The sequence below is a fragment of the Diceros bicornis genome, chromosome 31, assembly GCF_020826845.1.
Source record: "Diceros bicornis minor isolate mBicDic1 chromosome 31, mDicBic1.mat.cur, whole genome shotgun sequence".
In the NCBI taxonomy this organism is placed as follows: domain Eukaryota; kingdom Metazoa; phylum Chordata; class Mammalia; order Perissodactyla; family Rhinocerotidae; genus Diceros; species Diceros bicornis.
In genome coordinates, this window is record NC_080770.1 from 17,195,175 (window position 1) to 17,218,422 (window position 23,248).

Below are 23,248 nucleotides of genomic sequence, written 5' to 3' on the forward strand. Positions count from 1 at the left end.
TTACTCTGAACCCCCTACACAAATGCAATATGCACAAGGTTATTCATTGTTTGTTCTAGCAAAGACCTAGAAAGATCCTGGGTTTCCATCAATAGAAGATGGATTACATCATCTATTGTTCACCTCTACAGGGGACTGGCATGTGGCAAAATGAGAAGCTCTCTCTATGTACTGTCATGGAAAGGTCTCCAGGATATAGTTTTAAGTGTAACAGGAAAATGCAATAAAGTTTGTGTAGAGTATTGTCTTTGGATAAGGTAGGAGGATAAGAGTATAAAATTATACTTGCTTGCATTTGAATAAACAATTGAATGATAGCTAAGAACCTAAAACACAACCACTTTTAGTTAGCACAAGAGAGTAGGGACCAGCGACAGAATGGTCTTTACAGGGAAAAAGGGGCAGCGAGACTTGCGAAGTATACCTTTCTATAAAGCTTTGATGAGATGTAAACAATTTGATTATTTCAAAATAAGAATCAAGTTAAAAGAATTCCCAGCAGTGGCACATATTTATACAGTAACTTTGGGCAAGTCGTTTAAACTTATGAGCCTCAAATTTCTCCCCTGTACAGTGGGGGAAAACAGCATTGACTTAAGGCCTTCTTTCAGTTGTTTGCACAAATCCACTCCACTCTTGACTCAAGTCACTTACACTTTTGTGACTTCTCTGCAAAAAGTGCAATCATTGGGGTGTTGGAGAACACCTGTATTTGACCTTCCCGCACTCAGCTGTAATGTCAATTTCCTCCTCAGAAAATGCTTCGGTGGCCAATCTCTGTAACAGAGTCAATGCTTTACTACCTAGCCTCCGCCCTAATTTTGTCTTTTATTTTCCTCATACCGTTATCGTTAGCTATGTTGTGCGCTCTCTCTCTCTCTCTCTGATTTCTTTTTAACTTACGGTTCCCTCATTTTTGTTTCATTTTTTTACCGAGAGAGATTTGCCTTGAGCTAACATCTGTGCCAATCTTCCTCTAATTTGTATGTGGATCGCCACCAGGGCATGGCTGACATAACCTGACAAACTGGGCCACCGAAGCAGAGTGCGCTGTATTCAACCACTAGGCCACGAGGCTGGCCCCCTTAATATTGTGGGTCTCCTTCCTTATGAACATCGTGAGAAGAGGGCATTGTCTTTTCCTATCATAGTTGAATCCCAATAACCCAGAACCATGCCTCAAGTCTGACATATTTTTCGAATGAATGACTGTTAGTACCCAATGCAAGATGCATAGAAGAGGCTTAGTTGATTTTTGCTCATTCTATCATGGGCTACATATCAGGGATCAGGCTATGCTGGGCATGATTTCCCCACTTCAGACATCCAAATCCTACTGTGTGAGAATATCTTTCTGCTTAACCGTAACAGCAAGACAACTTATATGGATCACATTTCAAGCAAGAATTAAATAAAATCCAATGTCTTTCTGAGAAAAAGGTCATTCTCCTGCTCCCCAGATTGACCCTTCTTATTTAGTGAGCCTTGGGCTCTTCTCCCAAGCTTATTACAATCTCACTCTGATTTTCTTCCATATCAGATGGAAACCAAAGATCTCAACATTCTTGAACGTTCTGGAATTGTTACAATTTTATTTGGTAGGAGGGTCTCAGACTGTATTGAAGGAGGGTGTTTTGATAAGAGCTTTACTTGAAAGATGATGAAATAGACAAGAGTGCTTAGGGGCAAACTGGAATGGGGAAAGAGTGGAGGCAGAGAGAACAATGAGATGATTCCTGCAATGGCCTAGGGTAAGAGGTAATGAGGACTGGAAAAGCGATGGGGGTGGTGGGAATGGAGGGCAGAGGTGGCTGACATCTCCTAGCCTTTTCACTGCAACCACGTGTATCATCCCTCAACTCTCTTGTTGAGGTACAGAGAAGCACTATTTCTAGAGTAAGCTCCAGTTGCTTGAATTCTAGAGGAAACATATTTACATTTCCCTTCTCCACTTCCACTGAGCAAATGGAGAATTTATTCCCCTTGAGCAAGTTCTACAGATCACTATTTTTGTCTACTGAGATGGGTAGAGAACAGAAGTTTCTGGAAATCATCTTCCAATGAAGCTACATTTTAAAAGAATATCAACTAAGAGAACTGATTGGAGATGAGGGGTAGGTATGATACGGCGTACTGGAGAGAGCCATGGCATGGGAATCAGGAGGTGGGCGTTCCTGCAAGGGCTCTCTCCTTATCCAAATGTGGCTTTGTGCTAGCCACTTACTGTTTCTGAGCTTTTGGTCTCTTTTCAGATCGAGTGACGTGGTTGGGCTTCTGTGTGTTTTTAACTTTTCCCAGTGATAGTGCCATTGGTTCAAATCAATTTGTATGAGGAACCCAAGATATGAAAGAGATAGGTGAAGTATGTAGTGGTGGGGCTGGAGTCAGGAGCTTGAATCTGGCTTGCTCAGCCTGTGTATATATTCCATTGGCCCCAATCTCTTGGGCCTCTTGAGGCATTATTAGAAATCCAATGGGTATTGTGTATTATTAGATGATCTCAGATGTTCCTTTAAGTTCGTCATAGTGATACGTGAGTTTCCAGGAAAGTGACATATTGACTTCCTTAACGTTCTTATGTTCCTGTGGTTTTTAGAAAGATGGAGCAGTCAGAGAAGGTTCATTTTATGAACGTCAGCTTTCTTTCACTGCCTCAAACATCTCATATTTCTTCTTGCCTGAAGTCTTTGCACCAGCGGTTCACTCTGTCAAAGGTATCATTTCTCCATTCTTTTGCATGATTTCCTTATGTCTCATCATTTATTTGTCCAAATGAATACGTTTCCAAGGAGTCCTTCTTGTAGAGGCAGATTTGCCACAAAGCTCCTGACTTGACTCAGTCCATTCCAAGGTTTTCTGAAGGATTCCAGCAATGTGCTGCCCTGATCACATGTCTCTGAAATCTTTAGAAAATTAATATGTTTTAATTGCAAGCAATTATGGCCCCTCTATCTTTCTTTTCTCACTCTTCCCCCTGTCATACTTTTCCTCATGTAGAGTAGCTTTTGAAACGTCATGCCTCAGTTTTCTCATCCCCAGAATGAGGCTAGTAACTGTAGCTACTTCTCAGTGCTGTTGTGAGGGTAAAATATGTACATATGGGAAAAGTACTTAGAACAGTGAGTGCCTCATATGCAGAAAAAGTCTATTTACTTTATTCTCATCACTATAGCTAGAAATGGACTAAAGAGTTAAGATCTCACTGGATTCAACTTCTGGCTGGCTCATTGTAGACCCTAGAGAATGTTACTAATACTAGGAACATCAAATCAGAAAGGGTCCAAACTCCTGCTTCTATAGTTGATGTACCTAAGGCCAAGGGAAATGATGTGGCTTGTCCTAATCTCCTGGCTAGGTAGGGTCCAAGCTAAGACTAAGACCTAGGTTTTCTGATAGAAAGTGCGTGGACTCTCAAGCACACCATCACATGCTTATGTTATACACCATAGAAGGCCTGCCTGGAACAGTTGTTCAGTCCCTTCTTTATTCTTCTTTGACACAGGCCAGTCATGTGGGCTCTAGCCCTTAGAACAGGCTAGAGAAGAACCAGGCGACCGAAAAGAGGCATGCCGGGAACCGTGCAGAAACCCATGACACTTAGGGCAGAGGAACTAATTTTGAGTGGATCAGATACGTATTTTAGCATGGGGCTAGATTTGGTGAGGCTACTGCTGCACATCAGGGTACAGCCTGAGAGCATAGGCAGATCTGAATTCATATCCCAGTCTTAGAAATTAGAGCCGTACCTCATTACCATACACAAGGACTGACTCTGCCTGGTGGCATGGTAAGGATGTATAAAAACATAACCAAGTATCGCTTGAACAATGTATGGGTGAGTTTTGATAAGCTTGAACTGGAGAGAGCCTTTGTAACTAGGACAGAAGTGTCTCTATTCCACGAAACAAGGATTGATACAGTTGAGCACCTTAAAGTACAGAAGCTTAAGAAAACTCTTAATTAAGTCTTCCACATGGCAAAAGAACTCTCCTCATCTGCAAAAGGCAGATGACAAATTGAGAAAATAATTGCAACTTGTGTCCCTGACAAAAGATTAATTTCTGTAACATGAAGAGAACTACCAAAGCAACCCCTAATACAAAAACGAAATTACTCACGCATGCAATGTGTGAAAAGCCAAAAGTTCATAAGACACTCCGTGCAAGAGCTTTTAAATATTCAACGAAGTACCGGTCACTCTATAAATCTCTTACTCCAATGGAAGACTAGATAGCAACTTCTATCAATTACTCTGAACCCCCTACACAAATGCAATATGCACAAGGTTATTCATTGTTTGTACTAGCAAAGAGCTAGAAAGATCCTAGGTTTCCGTCAATAGAAGATGGATTACATCAACTATTCTTCACCTCTACAGGGGACTGGCATGTGGCAAAAGAGAAGGTCTCTCTATGTACTGTCATGGAAAGGTCTCCAGGATATAGTTTTAAGTGTAACAGGAAAATGCAATAAAGTTTGTGTAGAGTATTGTCTTTGGATAACGTAGGAGGATAAGAATATAAAATTATATTTGCTTGCATTTGAATAAACAATTGAATGATATCTAAGAACCTAAAACAAAACCACTTTTAGTTAGCACAAGAGACTGGGGATTAGGGACAGAATGGTCTTGACAGGGAAAAAGGAGAAGCGAGACTTCCAAAGTAAGCCTTTGTATAAAGCTTTGATGAGATGTAAATCATTTGCTTATTCCAAAATAAAAATCAAGTTAAAAGAATTCCCAGCAGTGGCACATATTTGTAAAGTAACTTTGGGCAAGTCGTTTAAACTTATGAGCCTCAAATTTCTCCCCTGTACAATGGCGGAAAACAGCATTGACTTAAGGCCTTTTTTCAGTTGTTTGTACAAATCCACTTCCCTCTTGACTCAAGTCACTTCCACTTCTCTGCCTTCTCTGCGAAATGTGCCATCATTGGGGTTTTGGAGAACACCTGTATTTGACCTTCCCTCACTTAGCTCTAATGTCTATTTCCTCCTCAGAAATTCCTTCGCTGGCCACTCTCTGTAATAGAGGCACTGCTCCACTACTTATCCTCTGGCCTATTTTTCTCTTTTATTTTCCTCATACCGTTATCATTAGCTATGCTGCGCAGTCTCTCTCTCTCTGATTTCTTTTTAACTTATGGTTTCCTCATTTTTGTTTGTTTTTTTGCCGAGGGAGATTTGCCTTGAGCTAACATCTGTGCCAATCTTCCTTTAATTTGTACGTGGAACGCCACTAGGGCATGGCTGACAAAGGGTGCAGGTCCGTGCCCGAGATCCAAACCTGCCAAACTGAGCCACCGAAGCACAGTGTGCTATACTCATCCACTAGGCCAGGAGGCCGGCCCCTTAATATTTTGGGTCTCCTTCTTTACGAACCTCATGGGAAAAGCGCATTGTCTGTTCCTATCATAGTTGAATCCCAGTAACCCAGAACCATGCCTCAAGTCTGACATATTTTTCGAATGAATGACTGTTAGTACCCAATGCAAGATGAATAGAAGAAGCTTAGTTGATTTTTTGCTCTTTCTATCATGGGCTACATATCAGGGATCAGGCTATGCTGGGCGTGATTTCCCCACTTCAGACATCCAAATCCTACTGCGTGAGAATATCTTTCTCTGCTTAACCATAACAGCAAGACAACTTATATGGATCGCATTTCGAGCAAGAATTAAATAAAATCCAATGTCTTTCTGAGAAAAAGGTCATTCTCCTGCTCCCCAGATTGACCCTTCTTATTTAGTGAGACTTGGGCTCTCCTCCCAAGCTTATTACAATCTCACTCTGATTTTGTTCCATATCAGACGGAAACCAAAGATCTCAACATTCTTGAACGTTCTGGAATTGTTACAATTTTATTTGGTAGGAGAGTCTCAGACTGTATTGAAGGAGGATGTTTTGATAAGAGCTTTACTTGAAAGATGATGAAATAGACAAGAGTAATTAGGGCAGACTGAAATGGGGAAAGACTGGAGGCAGAGAGAACAATGAGATGATTCCTGCAATGGCCTAGGGTAAGAGGTAAAGAGGACTGGAAAAGCAATGGTGGTGGTGGGAATGGAGGGCAGAGGTGGCTGACATCTCCTAGCCTTTTCACTGCAACCACGTGCATCATCCCTCAACTCTCTTGTTGAGGTACAGAGAAGTACTATTCCTAGTGGAAGCTCCAGTTGCTAGAATTCTAGCTGTAACAGATTTACCTTTCCCTTCTCAGCTTCCACTGAGGCAAATGGAGAATTTATTCCCCTGAGCAAGTTCTACAGGTCACTATTTTTGTCTCCTTACATCGGTAGAGAACAGAAGTTTCTGGAAATCATCTTCCAATGAAGCTGCATTTTAAAAGAATATCAACTAAGAGAATTTATTGGAGAAGAGGGGTGGGTATGATATGTTGTACTGGAAAGAGCCATGGCATGGGAATCAGGAAGTGGGCGTTCCTACAATGGGTCTCTCCTTATCCAAATGTGGCTTTGTGCTAGCCACTTACTGTTTCTGAGCTTTTGATGTCCTTTCAGATCAAGTGACGTGGTTGGGATTCAGTGTGTTTTTAACTTTCCCAGTTATAGCACCCTTGGTTCAAATTAATCTGTATGAGGAACCAAGATATGAAAGAGATAGCTGAAGTATGTAGTGGTGGGGTTGGAGTGAGGAGCTTTCTGGCTAGAGAAAAACTGGGCCACTGAAAAGAGGCCTGCTGGGAACCCTGCAGAAACACTTGACACTTAGGGCTACTGAACTAATTTTGAATGGATCGGATTCGTATTTTAGCATGGCAGTAGATTTGTTGAGGCTACTGCTGCACTTCAGGGTACAGCCTGAGAGCATAGGCAGATCTGAAGTCATATCCCAGTCGTAGAAGTTAGAGCCATACCACATTACCATACAAAAGGACTGACTCTGCATGGTGGAATGATAAGGATGTATATAATCATAACCAAAATGTTTCTTGAAATATCTATGGGTGAATTTTTATAATCTTTAACTGGAGAAAGCCTCTGTAACTAGGACAGAAATGTCTATATGCCACCAGAAAAGGATTGATACGTTTGATCACCTTAACATACAGAAGCATAAGAAAATGCTAAATTAAGTCTTCCATGTGGCAAAAGCGCTCTCTTCATAAGTAAATTCAAAAGGCAGATGACAAATGGAGAAAACAATTGCAATTTGTGTCTCTGACAAAAGATCAATTTTTGTAACATGAAGAGAACTACCACAGCAAACATGAATTCAAAAATTAATTTTCTCACCTATGAAATATGTAAAAAGCCAAAAGTTCATAAACCTCTGCTCGAAGGATCTTTTACATATTCAAGGAAGTACCAATCACTGTAGAAATCTATTACTCCAAAGGAAGACAATATAGCAACCTTTATCAAGTACTTTGAACGTCCTCCACACAATGGAATATGCACAATGTTATTCATTGTTTGTACCAGCAATTCAATGTGAGACAGAAGAGCTTAAAAAATCTTACTTGCGCTAGAAGAGAGCAACAACTTTGGGATAAGCTATGTTAACTGCAGCTGTGCATATTCAGCATAATCAATTGTTGTTTCAAACTAACCAGGGCTTTCTGTCCCTCCTTAGTATATGAGTGAGCTGTCTTTCCCAGGAAATCAAGGTCCAGACATCAAGATTCAGCCTCACAAGCCCAAACACAGGCTGAAGATGGAAACAAACAAGTCCAGAAAGTCAATGAAAAAAATTCAGTTTTCATGGTAAAATGCAAGCTGGTGGGAAGGTGCCAGCCAGCACATCCACATGCTCCACCCCCCCTTACCTAAAATCCCAACACATGCTCTCCCTCACACCTTTAAAACCCCTCGCCTCCCATCTTATGGGGAGACTGGACAAATTTGAGAGTTCTCGTTTCCTAGCTGACGTCAACTGAAATAAAAACTCTTTCCTTGCCATAAGCCTGGTGTTCTGGTTTTATTTGGCCCCTCTTGTGTGGTGGGTAAAGGACCTGGGTATGTATCCGGTAACAATTTGGCGAGCCAGCCAGGAGGTTCTCTGCCCATGGCTCCTCAGCCCCGGGCCGACTGGGATTTCTTGGAAGCAGTCCACCAGCTGCCTAGGTGATTTACCCTAGGGACTGCTCCCAGTACTTTCCGTCAGACCCGGCACTGCTGACCCTAGGTACATTTTCTTTTGGCAAGGAAACAGGCTCTAGAACTGTTTCTTTGTTTGTTTTTGCTTCTGGTGTGTTGGACTCAATCTGGAGTCGGGTAAGTCACCTCGGATATACACCGAGAACTCCCTTCCCCTCCATCTGGGGTCCTATCTCCTTGAGAGGCAGGGCCATCTGTTTCATAAGGCACCCTACCAGAGTGGGAATAGTCGTAGGACTTTTACCCGGAATCTGTTGGGTGCACCTATCTGTTCTGTTTGGGATCCCGTCTTGGCTGTCTGTTCTGTGTGTTTGTAATTCTGTCCCCAAGAAAAACCCTCTGGGCCACCTCTTGGCTAAATGGGCTGACTTCAGCTATGAGCCCATGTCCAAGAAGAAAATAGTTTTCTTTTGTAACACCACATGGCCACAATATTCCATAGACTCCGGAGAGAAAATCACCAACATGGGGCAATTTCAGTTTACCCAAACTGGTGTATTTGCTTATGCAATTGGAAAAGCCAGCTAAAAAGTTAAACAACCAATGGAAAGCCTATTTTAATCTTTTGAGGCTTCCAAATGAAATCAGGAATACTTTACTGCCTCTTTAAAAGAAAATAATTAAATAATTAAACATGCCAGCAGCTGAAGCTAAATCTGCTGCCCCTGTCTCCTCTCTTGCTGAGCTTCCTCACTTCAACTCCCTTGGAATTCCTGATCTAAAATTCAGCAAGTGAAAATAAGTAAACTTTTGAGATAATTTGGAATTGTAATGGCCATTCTGGAGAAATTCTGTTTCAGATGAGTCCACCTTACAGGTCACCCTTAAAAGAGAGGATTCAAAACCTCTCATGATGGGATGCAATCTTTAATTAACATACAGAATCTTCTAAAAGACAAAATTATTTCACAAACAGCTGTAAAATGTTCTTACGGCCAAAAGAAAAGAGTCTTTAGTAAATATTCTTAGCCATCTGAGCAGATCCACCTGCGAGAAAAATAGTATGGCTCTAACTGTTCTTCTGAGTTTTGTACCTGAGACCGGGCTAAAATTCTGAAGATCTCTGTTTGTGTTTATCTGTCTCTGTGTGTATTTGTCTGCCTCTGGATGGTACAGTTTCTAAAGGAGCTCTATTTAATTGGCTTGGAGTAAACATTTTTACAAGTTATTTCTAAATGTAATAGAGCTAGCCCAGATGTCTTTCAAGTCAACATGATATAAAATGATCTTTGGTGAATGAAAAGCTTGTTTAAGTTTCTTGGTTTAATTGAAATAAATATGTTTTCAGAGTTATCAACATTGGGTATGATGCAAACATGTTAGCTCTGTTGCAAAATTAGTCAGCAAAAGTAGTAACAGAATAACAACCCTTTCTGTCTGGTGTCTCATAAGGTTTGTATAGGCAATCTACATATAATCATTGGGAACAAATAAACAGAACGGTAAAGGAAAAACTGATGGCCTCAAGAAGCTGCTAATAGAAGATCAAGAGTTGGTTACATGAAACTAAGTAAACTGACAAGAATGATTACAATTTTTATGATTTTTTGTTTGAAATATTACTTTTATTTTAGTGTTTTGTTTTTACAGGTTTAAGGAAAACTTTTCCTGTTTTCTCTTAAGAAACCATGACTCAGGGCAATTTGTACGCAGAATTAAGAAATTTATCTTTTTCTCTCTACCTGATCCCTCCAGAATTTGAAAAGTCTTAGTAAGTGTATGTTCTTATTTCATGGCAATATAGTTATTTACATAAGTTCAATAAGAATCTGCTCTTCTTATATCAAGACAATTGGAAACATTGGTTATATTATCAAAGCTTTGATTGGAACATCATGTTTAAAAAACATATGCAGGCTCGGATATGACCAGACAGCTTTTGAGGAATGAAGATTGGACTGTATGGAATAAAGCCACTTGGAAATATTGGCCTGGTACCTTCATCCCATACAGCAACCTTATGGATAAGTAAGGAAGGTCACTTACCTGGCAGGTGCCTGGAACCTCAATATTTTGGGGAACCCCAAAAGAAGAGAGGAATTCACCCAAATCTGTAGGTATTACAGGCAAATCTGATGACAGGTCATTGGCTTGGCTTTCCTGGCCTCAAGAGGCCTTCAAAGTTTGATCTGAGATTCCTTCTAAAGAGTTCTAGGAAAGCAGACTTAAAAGAGCCTATATGATCAATTGCTATTCTTGCTGTACTTATGTAAATAATTGGGCCAAGTTTATTAAAACTAGACTTATTTTGCAAACTAATGAGTCTTAATTTGGCTATCTTTGATAAAAATGGGGGTGATTTAGAGAGAAAAATTATGTTTCAACAGAAACGGTAATACATATTTATGGATGTTGGATTCTGGTTCTGTTAATTGCCTTTGAGGTTTTTGTTTACTATCTGTAAACTGGACTGGATCTTGAATTCTAGTTTCCTCAATATCTGGTAGAGATTTCCAAATCAACATTTTCAATGTTTTTTTTTTCCCTGTCCTTTTCATTTAAAATCATTGAGAACTAAAAACATTCTTTTTCTTGAAGCCCTGAAAACTAAAGCTGGACAACTTGTTATAAATCTAACTGAGAGCACCATGAGAGCCCATGTTTGAACAATCTTCATGCCTTTCACTGTGTAAGCCACTTAAAAGGTTTACCTAAATGACTGATGACATCATTGGAGACGTTGTAAACTGCAGGGGATGCTTCAACCCTGATATCTGGAGATCTTCTTGACTGGCCATCCCAGGAGCTCAGAAATTGGTTTATAATTTTCTCCATCATTAACCTTGTTTTGTATTTTTGTTTCTCTAGAAATGCTTCTTATTAAATATCTAGTTACTTGCTTACACAATGTAGGCCTAACTTTGGGAGACCCTTTCTATGTCCTAGAGATGATCCAAAAGACCTTGAGGGAACTTTAAGAAACTAAGCATTGGCAGATGTTTCTCTGCACCCCCTTTCCCACAAGGACTGGGAACTACTGAAATCCTGGACTTCATCCCTGCTGGATGGGACCATACGAGAAATGCCACAGGGAATATAAACCACGCCACAAACAAACATCACAACTGGGACCACCCAAACCTTGGGTGACTTCATACTCTTGACACTGACTTCTCTGAATGGTCAAGTGAATCCCTAACACACGGCAAGTTGCTGTTCAGAAAACGGTCTTCTAAAGATAAGTAATAAATGACTCCTAGGTTCTAACCTTATTTGTTGGACTACAGACAGCAGGCTACTTGGCCACATCAGATTTCACCTGGAGTTCTAGACACTAACCTTGATTGGTTTACAGGCCTCTTTTCCTAGATTCCCCAAGGATTGAGGTCCATTATGGAGGAGATACTAAAATTTGGGCTGTCTATTTTGCTAATATGTGTGGTCATCTATGCAATTATAAAATATGAACTTCAGTATTCTTCCAAAGCCTTTGATCAGAGTACTAAAATATTAGTCACGCAAAAGCATATCTCGCTCTCCCCACCTGGTAACACAAATTATTTAAAAATAAAAGTAAAATAGTTTCATTCCTCTGATCCTGATCTTCGCCCTTTTACAGCAGGAAGTAGCTAGAGCAGTCTTCACTTCCATTTCCCCAAGATTAAGGAATGATCATAAGACAGTGGGGATTGAAACCGAGCAAGAAGACGTTAAAAAATCTTCCCTGGGCTAGAAGAAGAGAGCAAAAACTTTGAGATAAGCTTTGCTAACTGCAGCTGTACATATTCAGCATAATCATCTGTTGTTTAAAACTAACCAGGTCTTTCTGTCCCTCCTTAGTATATGAGTGAGCTGTCTTTCCCAGGAAATCAAGGTCCAGACATCAAGATTCAGCCTCACAAGGCCAAATGCAGGCTGAAGATGAAAACAAACCAGACAAGTCCAGGCAGTCAAGGGAGAGAAATTCACTCTTCAAGGTCAAGTGCAAGCTGGTGGGAAGGTGCCAGCCAGCATGTCCACATACTTCCCCTCCCCTACCAAAAACCCCAACACATGCTCTCCCTCACAACCTTTAAAACTCCTTGCCTCCCATCTTTTGGGGAGACTGGACAAATTTGAGAGCTCTCGTCTCCAGGCTGATGTCGCCTAAAATAAAAACTCTTTCCTTGCCATAAACCTGGCATTCTAGTTTTATTTGGACCCTCTCTTGTGGTGGGTAAAGGACCTGGGTATGTATCTGGTAACACAATGATGAGAAAGATCCTAGGTTTCCATCAACAGAAGATGGATTACATAAACTATTCACCTCTACAGGGGAGCAGCATGTGGCAAAACGAGAAGCTCTCTCTATGTACTGTCATGGAGAGGATATATTTTTAAGTGAAACAGCAAAATGCAATAAAGTTTATGGTGTATTTTGTATTTGAATGAGGAAGTAGTATAGCAGTATGAAATTATACTTGCTACCATTTGCATAAATAATTGAATGATACCCAAGAAACCAAAACTAAACCACTCTTAGTTAGCTCCAGGGAATGAGGATGAGGGCTTGGATAGTGTGGACAGGGGTATAGGGGAAGTGAGACTTCCAAAGCATGCCTTTCTATACTGCTTTGATGAAATGTAAACACTTTGCTCATTCCAAAATATAAATAAAGGTAAAAGAATTCCCAGCAGTGGCACGTATTTGTAAAGTAAGTTTGGGCAAGTCGCTTAAACTTCATGAGCCTCAATTTCCTCATCTCTACAATGGTACAAAACAGCATTGACTTAATGCCTTCCTAGAGTTGTACCCACAAACGAAGCTCATTTTTGACACAAGTCATTTACACTTTTGTGCCTTCTGTGCAAAAATGTGCTATCACTGGGGTTTTAGAGAACACCTGTATTTGATTGTCCCACACTCAACTCTAACGTCAATTTCCTTTTCAGAAAATCCTTCTGTGGCCACTCTGTGTAATAGAGTCCCCGCTCCACTCATCAGCATCTTGCCTATTGTTGTCTTTTATTTTCCTTATAATTACTTATCATTAGCTAAGATTTGCTCTCTCTCCCCATTTCTTTCATTTGTTGTTTTGGTTTTTTTCGATAATATTTTGTTTCTTCATTATAAACATCAGGAGAAGACGGCATTGTCTGCCTCTATCACAGGTGCATCCCAAGAACCGAGAACCATGCCTCATGTCTAAGAAATATTTTTTGAGTGAATAACTGTTAGTACCCAATGTAAGATGCATAGAAGAGGCTCAGTGATCTGTGCTCTTTCTGTCATGGGCTACATATCAGGGATCAGGCTATGTTGGGCATTATCTCCCCACTTCCATTATCCAAATACTACTTTGTAAGAATATATTTCTTTGTTTAACCTTAATAACAAGTCTTAAATTGTATGCATAACATTTGGAGTAAGAATTAAAGAAAAATAAAAGACTTTCTGAAAGAAAGGCCGCTGTATTGCTCCCTGGATCGGTCTTTCCTATTTAGTCAGAATTTGGCTGTTCTCTCAGGCTCATTACAACCTCACTCTGATTTTGTTCCATAACAGATAGAAACCAAAGAACCATGCCTTCTGAGATATAGTCACAGAATAAAAGGGGACATGCAGCTGCGTGTACCTTGGTGCCAGATAATGGCTCATAATTAGTTAGCATATCTTAGAGAAAGAGCCTAATTATCTATTCCCTCTGCAAAGTATCTGGAGAGAAATCTCAGTCTCTAATTTTTTTTTCTTTTCTTCCCTAAGAAAAGTAACATCTTTGAACTTGATTTCACCTTGGCGATGGAAGCAGGAGAGAAAATAAATGTGTATTTTTTTTCTTCTTCTCCTGCAAATAGTTTTTTTAATCTCTGGTTTTCTGGATTTATACAGAAATATTTAGACCAGCATAACGGAGTTAGACCTTTAAGCACAACATGTGTGTGGTGGTGTAAGTGAAGTTCTCTCTAATTCACATATTTCTTCCTTTGCACTCCCTTTCCCAATGCCCAAGCATGGCGGGGCCTATAGGAGGCTTGTCCTCATGCTTAATTTAAAATGTATATTATCGTGTTGTATTTACATAATATAATATACATATATACATGTGTGTGAGTATAGTCTTCAAAATGAGGTGGAGAGAGGAGCTATTTTTCAACCACTTTGCCTAATGTCAGCAGCTTATCTGGCTAATTCCAGACCCAATAACACATGTTCAGGTCTTCATTATTTGGTGGATACTTGAATTTCCCACTACATGGACATAGACTGGATTAAAGATGTAAACAATCTTGGATATTGATATACAATATTACAAACATTATGCAAGGGGATCTTTAAAGATTCCCCTTTGCACTTAAGAGCATAACAGAACTGTCCAAGATGGGAGTTTGGAGAGGCACATGCTCTCTGCGAGATCCATTTCAGTCCCTCCTGCGTGTGTGTGTGTGTGCATGTGTCTTATATTTCTTGTCTACGTTGTGTGTGAGGAAACAGTGTTTCATGCTGGTGCTTCTTTCTTGGATCAGGGAATTGTAGAGGGTCAAGTGACTCATTTCAGGGTAAGGAGACTGGAACCAAAACTTATGATTTTCATCAGTCGAAACCTTTCTCAGCATGAAGTAAACTGATTTGTGATAAGCCAGAGCAAGACCCAGAAGGTAGACCAGATGAACCTGAGGCATTACTGCATTAGATCATAAAAAGCTGAGGGCAAGAAACATGTCTTATTCAAATTTGCACCCTCCAGTGGTAGACAATGGTCAATCAACTGATGATATTTTTAGTATCCATAATAACAATGACTTAAGTTTACAGAGTACTTTGAAATGAACCAATATTTTTCATATTTATTAGTTTATTTAATGCATATGCCAGTAGTTCAAAGCTGGCCATATTATCCTCGTTTACAGAAAAAGAAACAGATCAGAGAACTTAAGGAATTGCCCAAAGTCACAGAGCAGGTAACAGTGGTCCTGAGTTCTGGTATCAACTCTTCTATCTCTAAATTGACTTTTCTTGCTATGCCACAGCTGTTCTCATTTATTGTAATGATTAAAAGAAAAAAAAGAAAGAGAGGAAGAGGGGAAGGAAGGAAGGAAGGAGGGGAGAGAAGGAGGAAGGAAAGGAAAGAATAATGGTTGGGGGAGTGTGCCATGCCTCAGGTTTGCCAGGAGATGCCTGGCCAAGAAGACCCAGAGAGAAGATCCAGCAGGATCTGCTTGAGAAATCCAGGCTGTAGTGTCAGATGCAAATTACAAATGAAGCAGGGGGAAATGCATTCATATTGCACTCAGATGTGCAAATAATCTATACTTCAACATTTTTTCTTATACCTGATATCCCCTTATGGGCCCGGAGGCTACTAAGCAGCAGGGGCCACGACGTTGAGTTCAATCTGTTAAAGGCCATTGAACTGATTGTCTCAGAATGTCCTGTCTCTCAGATGCCTCTTCATCTCCATGCTCCTTTCCTGATTGGCCTCTTGAGGTATAGGGAAGGGGCTTTAGGAGACTTTATGGTGAATGAAATGGGAGGAGTCTCTTAGATTAATGTGAGGGAATATGTACTGGCTTCTGGCTTTTGTGGTCTCCAAGGAAACTTTCCTGTGAACCTAGTTTTTTCTCAACCTGCTGACTTCCTCAGCTGGTGATCTCCCGGTGTCTTCTCTGTTAGCACAGGCAGGGTACAGTGGTCTTCTCTTTTTTCAATGCCCCGCCCTGGTCTTGCTGGTGAGGGGATATGGTTATAAGAAGAAGTGCAGAGAGTCTTGGAAGGCTGTGGGGTACCTGTCAATGCAGTGCATAGATAGGGTCCATATCCCTAAGTGTTCAAAGCAAAATAGGTCTCAGACTGTTCCTCCCATCAGGCCCAAGAGAACAGCCTCTACCCACCATCCCACCATATCACATCTCTTTTCAAGTGTACAGAGCTGAAGGAGAGGAGAAATGGTGAAAATTTTTTGGTTAGTCAAAGGATTTAGGGGGAGTAGCCAGTTCTTGTAGGAGAATTAGATTAATATCCTAAGGAGGCATCCTAAGGAGGCCTCAAGGGCCAGTGGACTCAAACTTCTATAAAAAGGACTATGAAGCCTTTCTGCCCACCACCCAACTTCTCAGAATGTGCCCTGTATAGGTGAGGTGGGCTCTCTGAGTTAGGCAAGCTGTGAGGGCCTTTGGCTCCAGGATAGTGGCTGGATGTTACTAAGTTTGATATTCCACTTCTATATCCGAACAAACTTGTTTCCAGTCTGAGAACCATTACATTCTCAGATACTTCATTTCCATCTCCAATACTCAAAGTTGGTTTTCTCTACACAGTTGTTTTTTTTTAATCACACCCACCTTCCCCCAAAAAAGAGTTCATCCCTTTATGTGAGTTACAATATTCACAATGAATATAAAACAACAGAGCTTCATACATTATAGGCAGATGTCTAGGTTCACTCACTAGCTAAATGGTTCCCCTTATACAGACAGGCCGTGTGATAAAAATTCATGATATAAGACAGTGAAAGGTGACTGCATATAGTAAGGCTGGCAAGATTGCCTGAGGACCTCAATACCCTCTGGGAAGTAAGTGTCCAAAGACCATAAACCTTAAAATTTGATGTGCTCATTCTCATAGACTTCCAAGTGATAATGGACCTTTTATTTCTGTAAACTTCCATCATTTCCCTACTGATGAATAAAATGAAATTTTGAACACATTGAACAGTAAAAATGAACTTCCTGTTAATCATTTAGGGTCTATACTTCTACCAAGAGCCTCCCTCTCAGGGCATCTTTAGCTGGGAGAGTAGAAGCAGCAAATTTACCACAAATTAACACAGCAGAAAAGTTCAGATAGAGTGATGAACCTCTTAGGGCTGCCACTGAGAGCCCCAGGGGCAGCAACTCCTATATGAGTCTCTTGCTGTCATTTGCCATTTTGATAGGTTAAAGGTGATGCCTTTTTCTTTTAACACAATTTTGTTGTAACACATTTTTCATGTGTTAATAGGCATTTTGTGTCTTTTGTGAACACCTTTCTTTTTTTCTGTTTTTTTTAAAAATAATTTTCAGCTCTTCAAAGGAAGGAACTGTATTTTTCTCATTTAGGGAAAGCCTATCAAATTCAAATTCAAAGTGAATATCTTCCATGTGCCCTCTAATTTTCTAGTACTCATAACTTCCGGGAGCCACTCAGTTTTCTACTTTAGAAGAATGTTCTTTTTCATTATCCTTTCTCTGATCTCTTTTCTCCTTCTGTAATTCTTTTGAATACGTGATGAGCGGCTCATGTGACATATATATTCTCTGTTCCCAGTTCCCTGGAATTGGTAGTTCATCCTTCACTCTTACTGTTATTCCTGCAAGAGTCTGTTCACACAAATTCTGACCTTTCTTTTATCTTTGTGAGACAGAAAATGGTGCACAGCACTAAATATACTATAGTGAAATGCTTTACCTTGCCTGAGGAGCGGAGGAGACAAGGTTTTTCACCTGGATAAGATGACTGTTATTGTCTTTCACACTCTCACCCTGATCCATCGTTGTGTAATCCTGTGGAGTGATGGCCAATACCTAGCTTGTTTCTCTAGCCTTTTTCTGAAGTCTAAATTTATCCTTGATGATTTTGGAATTGCTGCTGGGTGGAGCCTGGCTGAAGGCATCACAGTCCCTCTTGGGAAAACCTCGAGGCTAGGGAATAGTTTTATTCTGGAGCAAATTCATTAAAATTAGAATTTAGTCTCCCTCTCCAATACCAGGCTCTTACCTATGAGTCGAAAAAGGGACCTGGAGGAAAGCAGCCACTAGATGTCCATCTCTAACTCCACAGTAGTGAAATTTAGTCCATGCCCCTTGGGGTTCCCAATTAGTCAGAGGGTGAGTGTCAATCGCTGTGTCACTCTGCCCATTTTCCTTATGGTCTCCTGTGTTTCACAGGGAAGGAACCAGGGGCATGAGGTCTCTATCCTGCACCCAGGCTGGTGGTGGTGTGGGGACAACGTTTATTCATCTCACTTCCAGGGACCCTCCTTGAGTTTCCATCCTCAGGTCTGCATCCTATTGTGCATGAAATTTACCATAAGAATGATACATAAGAATACTCCAAATTTACCATAAGAATGATAAGGACTATCCTTATTTGATATATGTGTGTGTGTATATATATATATATCCCATATAATACATTTGTATAGGAACTTCCACCTTTAGCCTCTGGTTTTAGAGTTTTATTTTGTGTGTATGTGGTTCCGTTACGGGCACACTCCTCTTCTAATGGATGTACTCTCTCTTGAGATAAGGCAACAATTTATCTTATTTCTGTCCAATGTAACAGGACAGATCTTTCAAAAGTTACTTTGTTCATTATAATTCTCAATGATTTTTCACTCACTTATAGTTTTACTCTCAGAATAGGCACTCCTAATTTCCTGTTATTTCAAATATTTTATTTTTTGGAGGGGAGGGGCTGTGGAGGTGGAAGTGAGACATCTTATTGTTATCCCTATGCCTATAAAACATAAGGTAATATTTCTACTTGATAAACTCTAGAGTTATTGAATGGGTAAATCTTAGATGCAATGATGCTCCTTAAGTTCATAAAAGGTTCTTTTTGGTTCAGCAAAGTTAAGGATTTCAAGATCAAACTGTGTAAGAAATTCTCTTCTGAGTTGGTAGCAGTTTGTAATTAGGGATATCTGAAGCTTATACAGGCGAAGAAGATGCTGTGGTGTGATCAGGGTATTGATGGTCGAGTTTTAGGTTTTCTGTGGTGATTTTGAGTAGGAAGCGGAAAGGAATTTGAAGAGACTGGAAATCAATACAGCCAACCTCATCGATGTGGATGTTCTGCCACCTGTCGGTCTTGTCATTGGCCAGGTTACTAAGGCTGCTTCAGTAGATTCTTAATATGGTCAGATCTGGATTCATTCTAGTTATGACTTCTTGTTTTGAGATCTTAGCATGCTTTTTGACATTTTTTTTTTGCACTTGGGTGGATCAGAAGACATGAGTTCTAGTTCTAACAATGACACTAACTTCCTCTGTGACTGTGGACAAGTGCCCACAACTTTGGGTTGTGGTTATCTCATTTGCAAAATAGCCAACAAATTGATCATGATAACTAAAGATTTATTGTGATTACAAAATGACATTTATTAAATACTTTAAATGTATTGTGTCACTTAGACTAGACAATTATATCCATTTACAAGTGAGGAAATTGGCAAAGAGAGAGCAAGTCATCTATTTGATAAATGGCAGAGCTGGCGTTTGATCTCAGGAAGTTCTGATTCAAGAACAGATATCCTTAACGATGATGCTAAATACTTTTTAAAAGATTTCTTCCAGCTCTGGTTTTTCTAATCTTCTTTTCTTAATGATTTAATTATAATGATAGCCAATGTTTATTGACAACTTGCTACTTGACAGACAATGTGCTAAGATATTAACATGAGTTCTCTCATTTAATTATTGTTACAATCCTATGAAGCAGATACTGCCATCATTCCCATTTTAAAGACCAGGACACTAAGACTTAGGCTGGTTGCTTCCTGACCTCCTTAGCTGTAACCAGTGGCCCACTCTTAGTTTTTCTTCCTGGTAGAATGGACACTAAATGCCATAGGGCTTTTAAGGGTGACACTTGAAACTATATATATTAGTGTATACATTAGTGAGGGTTTTTTTTGGTACAAATAATTGTGCTAGGTAGTATAGGGAGGGGGAATACAGAGCTTATGCCAATACAGTATTTCCCCCTTATCCCCCATTTCAGTTATCTGTGGTTTCAGTTATCCTTGGTCAACTTCGGTCTGAAAATATTAAATGGAAAATTCCAGAAATAAACAGTTCATGAATTTTAAACTGCATGATATTCTGAGTAGTGTAATGAAATCTCACACCATCCCTCTCCATCCCAACTGGGACATGAATCATCCCTTTGTCCCACGGATCCACACCGTACCTGCTCCCACCCATTAGTCACTTAGTAGCCAACTTGGTTGTAAGATCGACTGCTGGGTGTCACAGTTCTTGTGTTCAAATAACCCTTGTTTTACTTCATAATGGCCCCAAAGCACAAGAGTAGTGATATTGGCAATATGGATACGGCAAAGATAAGCTGGAATTTGCTTCCTTTAAGTGAAAAGTTGAAAGTTCTTAACTTAATGAGGAAAGAAAAATATCATATGCTGAGGTTGGTAAGATTTATGGTAAGAACGAATCTTCTACCTGTGAAATTGTGAAGGGAAAAGCAATTCGTGCTAGTTTTGCTGCTGCACCTCAAGTATGTATGTATATAAAAAAACATAGTATATACAGGGCTTGATACTATCCACGGTTTCACACATCCACTGGGGATCTTGGAACGTATCTCCTGCAGATAAGGGGGGACCACTGTATAGACCCAGCCTTAAGAAGAATTCTATCTAGTACAGAACTGTGCCTTCTTGTGTGGTTTATTATGTGTGCTTGTGATGTCCATAATGAGAGGAGTCCAGCTACAATATCAAGGAGTCCAGTGCCCGGAGAGGTGACACCAATCTGGGCACAGGGGACACTTCATGCCAAAGGTGACAGTAAATTGAACCTGGAAGGACTGGTACTCTGAATAACAGAGCCCAGTATTGCACAGCTTGGGACCTGAGCTTCACTGAGTCTCCTGTAAGCCATTTGAGGTTCACCTATTGCACCCCAACCATCTTTTTCCTATTCCTAATTACATACACAATTTCTACTTTCTATACACCGATCAGACTGATGCTACTAAGGCTTCCTCAGTGTCCCAGGAGATCAACAATCTCTCCTGCTATCTTTTCTCTCTGTGGCGTGAAGTGCACCAGCATTTTTGGATTGCAAAAAGGGTTTATTCTGTCCCTTCTCTTTTTGTCTACACTGCAGCCCACTGCCACTCATGCTGAAGTTTGGGATCTCCCACTATTAGACCTTTAGTCTTCTCTTTAGCAGGAACCAGCACTATTGTTTCTTTCTTAAAACACTAGAGAAGCTCTACTTATTTACTTAGAAAACATTGCACCTTGTGCAATAGTGATTTAGCAAATCAGATCTGTATGTCTGTGGTTACAGATATAACTCCTTCAGCTGTGATTCATGAGGATGGAGAGGTAGTTAGCCAAAAGTTTATTTTAAGAACTTTTAACTTTGATTTTTAAATAACAAAGGTAATTATGCTTACTATAAATCTTTGTAAAATATACCTAAGTAGAAAAAAAAAAATGAAAATCATCTGTGATTCTACCAAACAGGCATAACTACTGTTACTATTTTAGAATGCATCATTTTTTTTTCAAAATATAAGGTCAACTTACAAGGCAGGTTTTACATGCTTAAATATCCCACACACATATACACACAGACACATAGGTATAAAAGACCAAAGCTTAGTTCTATTGTAAATGTCAAGAAAAGGAAGTTCACCTATCCTTGCTGTCTGTGAAGAGAGATTTAGGAAATATACTAGCAAAAGAAATAGAACAGAAATTTTTTTTTTCCTTATAACTATCTAAGCTTTAATATTTTTATCTTCTTGCTTTTCAGGCCAGGTTGGTTCCTCAGTTTGCATTTCCTAGAAACAGAACCTGAAAGGATTCGAGTTTGAATAATTTATTTGGGAAGTCAAGGAAGCACCAGTATAGGAATGAGGAAATGAGACAGAAAAAGAAAGCTGGCCAATAAAAGGCAGCTACTTCTGTGGTCTACAGGAGACTTTTATGGTTGAGAAGACTCTGGAAGTTGGTAAAAACACAGATCTCAGAGTTAACCCACCTGACTATATACTTATCTACCGATTCCTATCAATCATAATTTGGAGGCTTCACTTGGGGGTTGAATTGCTCCAGTGCTTTGGGCCTGCCAGGCAGGTAGCAGTGAATGCTCTCAGACAAAGAAATGCAGGATCCATCAGTCTTAAACTTGAAGAGACAGGAAACACAAAGTCCCTAACTAAGTCTTTGTGACTAATTGTGATAGAGGCTACTTCTATTTCCATCTCTTGGATCCCAGACCCATATATTCTAGCTATTAGGGACCCTGCACACCATTGGTTCATAGTACATAGAGCATCTTGAAAAAGTGTCCCAACCATCCTAGGTATCATCCCCAAACTGTTACCCTAACACTACTCATGAGGCCATTCTGACATTCAGTCAGCCAGTAGCTTCTGGATAACGTGGCATAAAGGAGGGTATGTTGGCTTCCATGTGATGATTCTTTCCTCTTATCATAAACTGTGTCCCTTAGACCGAGAAGGTGTTAGGTGGAATCCCATGATGGTAAGGTAGACATTCTGTGAACTCTCAGATAATGAGAGCCAAAGCATCACAGTCTGGGAGAACAAATCTATATCTGAAACTTCTGTTAATCCCAGTAAGATCAAAACATTCCTTCCTCTAACTTTGAAGGAGTCCTATATAATCAACTTAATAGCATGTGGCCGGTTAGTCTCCTCAAGGAATGGGACTATGTCAATGGCCTAGATATGTTTCTTTTACAATAAGATGGACATTCAGCACTGGCAGCATCAGCATCAGCAGTAGCAGCAATGTTGTTTGATCAATTTGGTGAGAGAGAGCTCATGCTGTTGGGTTTATGCATAGCCTTCATCCCTGCCACCATGGCTACTCTGTTCATGGGTCCATTGTGCTAGCACTGAGGTGACTGAGCACAAAGCCTGGCTGACATCAATGGGTCAAGCCATCCTGTCTATCTGGTCAGTGACTTCTGCAGCAGGTGATATCAGTTGGCAATGATATAAGACTCAAAGATCTGCATACTTTGTGCACACACCCATCATTCCATCCACATGCTTCACTCTCATATCTCTTTGTCTCTGCTCCTCCAATCTTTCTTCTTCCAGGTACCTGAAGAACCAGCCAAGTCATTTGTGTCATCTCAGACATCTGAGTATATTTTTAACTCAGGCTACTTCCACTTATAGTAGAATCTATATTGTTGTCACCTCTCTAATGGTTGATATTGGTAATTTGTTTCCTTTCTTTTTTCTGATCAGTCTGACAAGTTTATTGATTTTATTGATCTTCTCAAAGAACCTGCTTCTGGTTCCATTGATTTTTCTGTTTTCTATTTAATTGATTTCCACTCTGATCTTTATTATTTCCTTTCTTCTGTGTATGAGTTTGCTGTGGCTGCTTAACAAATTACCATAAACTGGGCCCAAATCAAGATGACAGCAGGGCCACACTTCC

General features: G+C 40.1%; 1 protein-coding gene across 1 annotated transcript in view; it reads left to right on the forward strand.

The window, feature by feature from the left end:
* The first annotated feature begins 378 nt into the window (after positions 1-378).
* LOC131395348 (olfactory receptor 5G3-like) overlaps positions 379-23,248 on the forward strand; it is a 35,483-nt gene continuing 12,613 nt past the window's right edge. Inside the window, 1 exon segment of the mRNA XM_058527260.1 lies at positions 379-448. Within this exon segment, the coding sequence (XP_058383243.1) occupies positions 379-448 (70 nt within the window).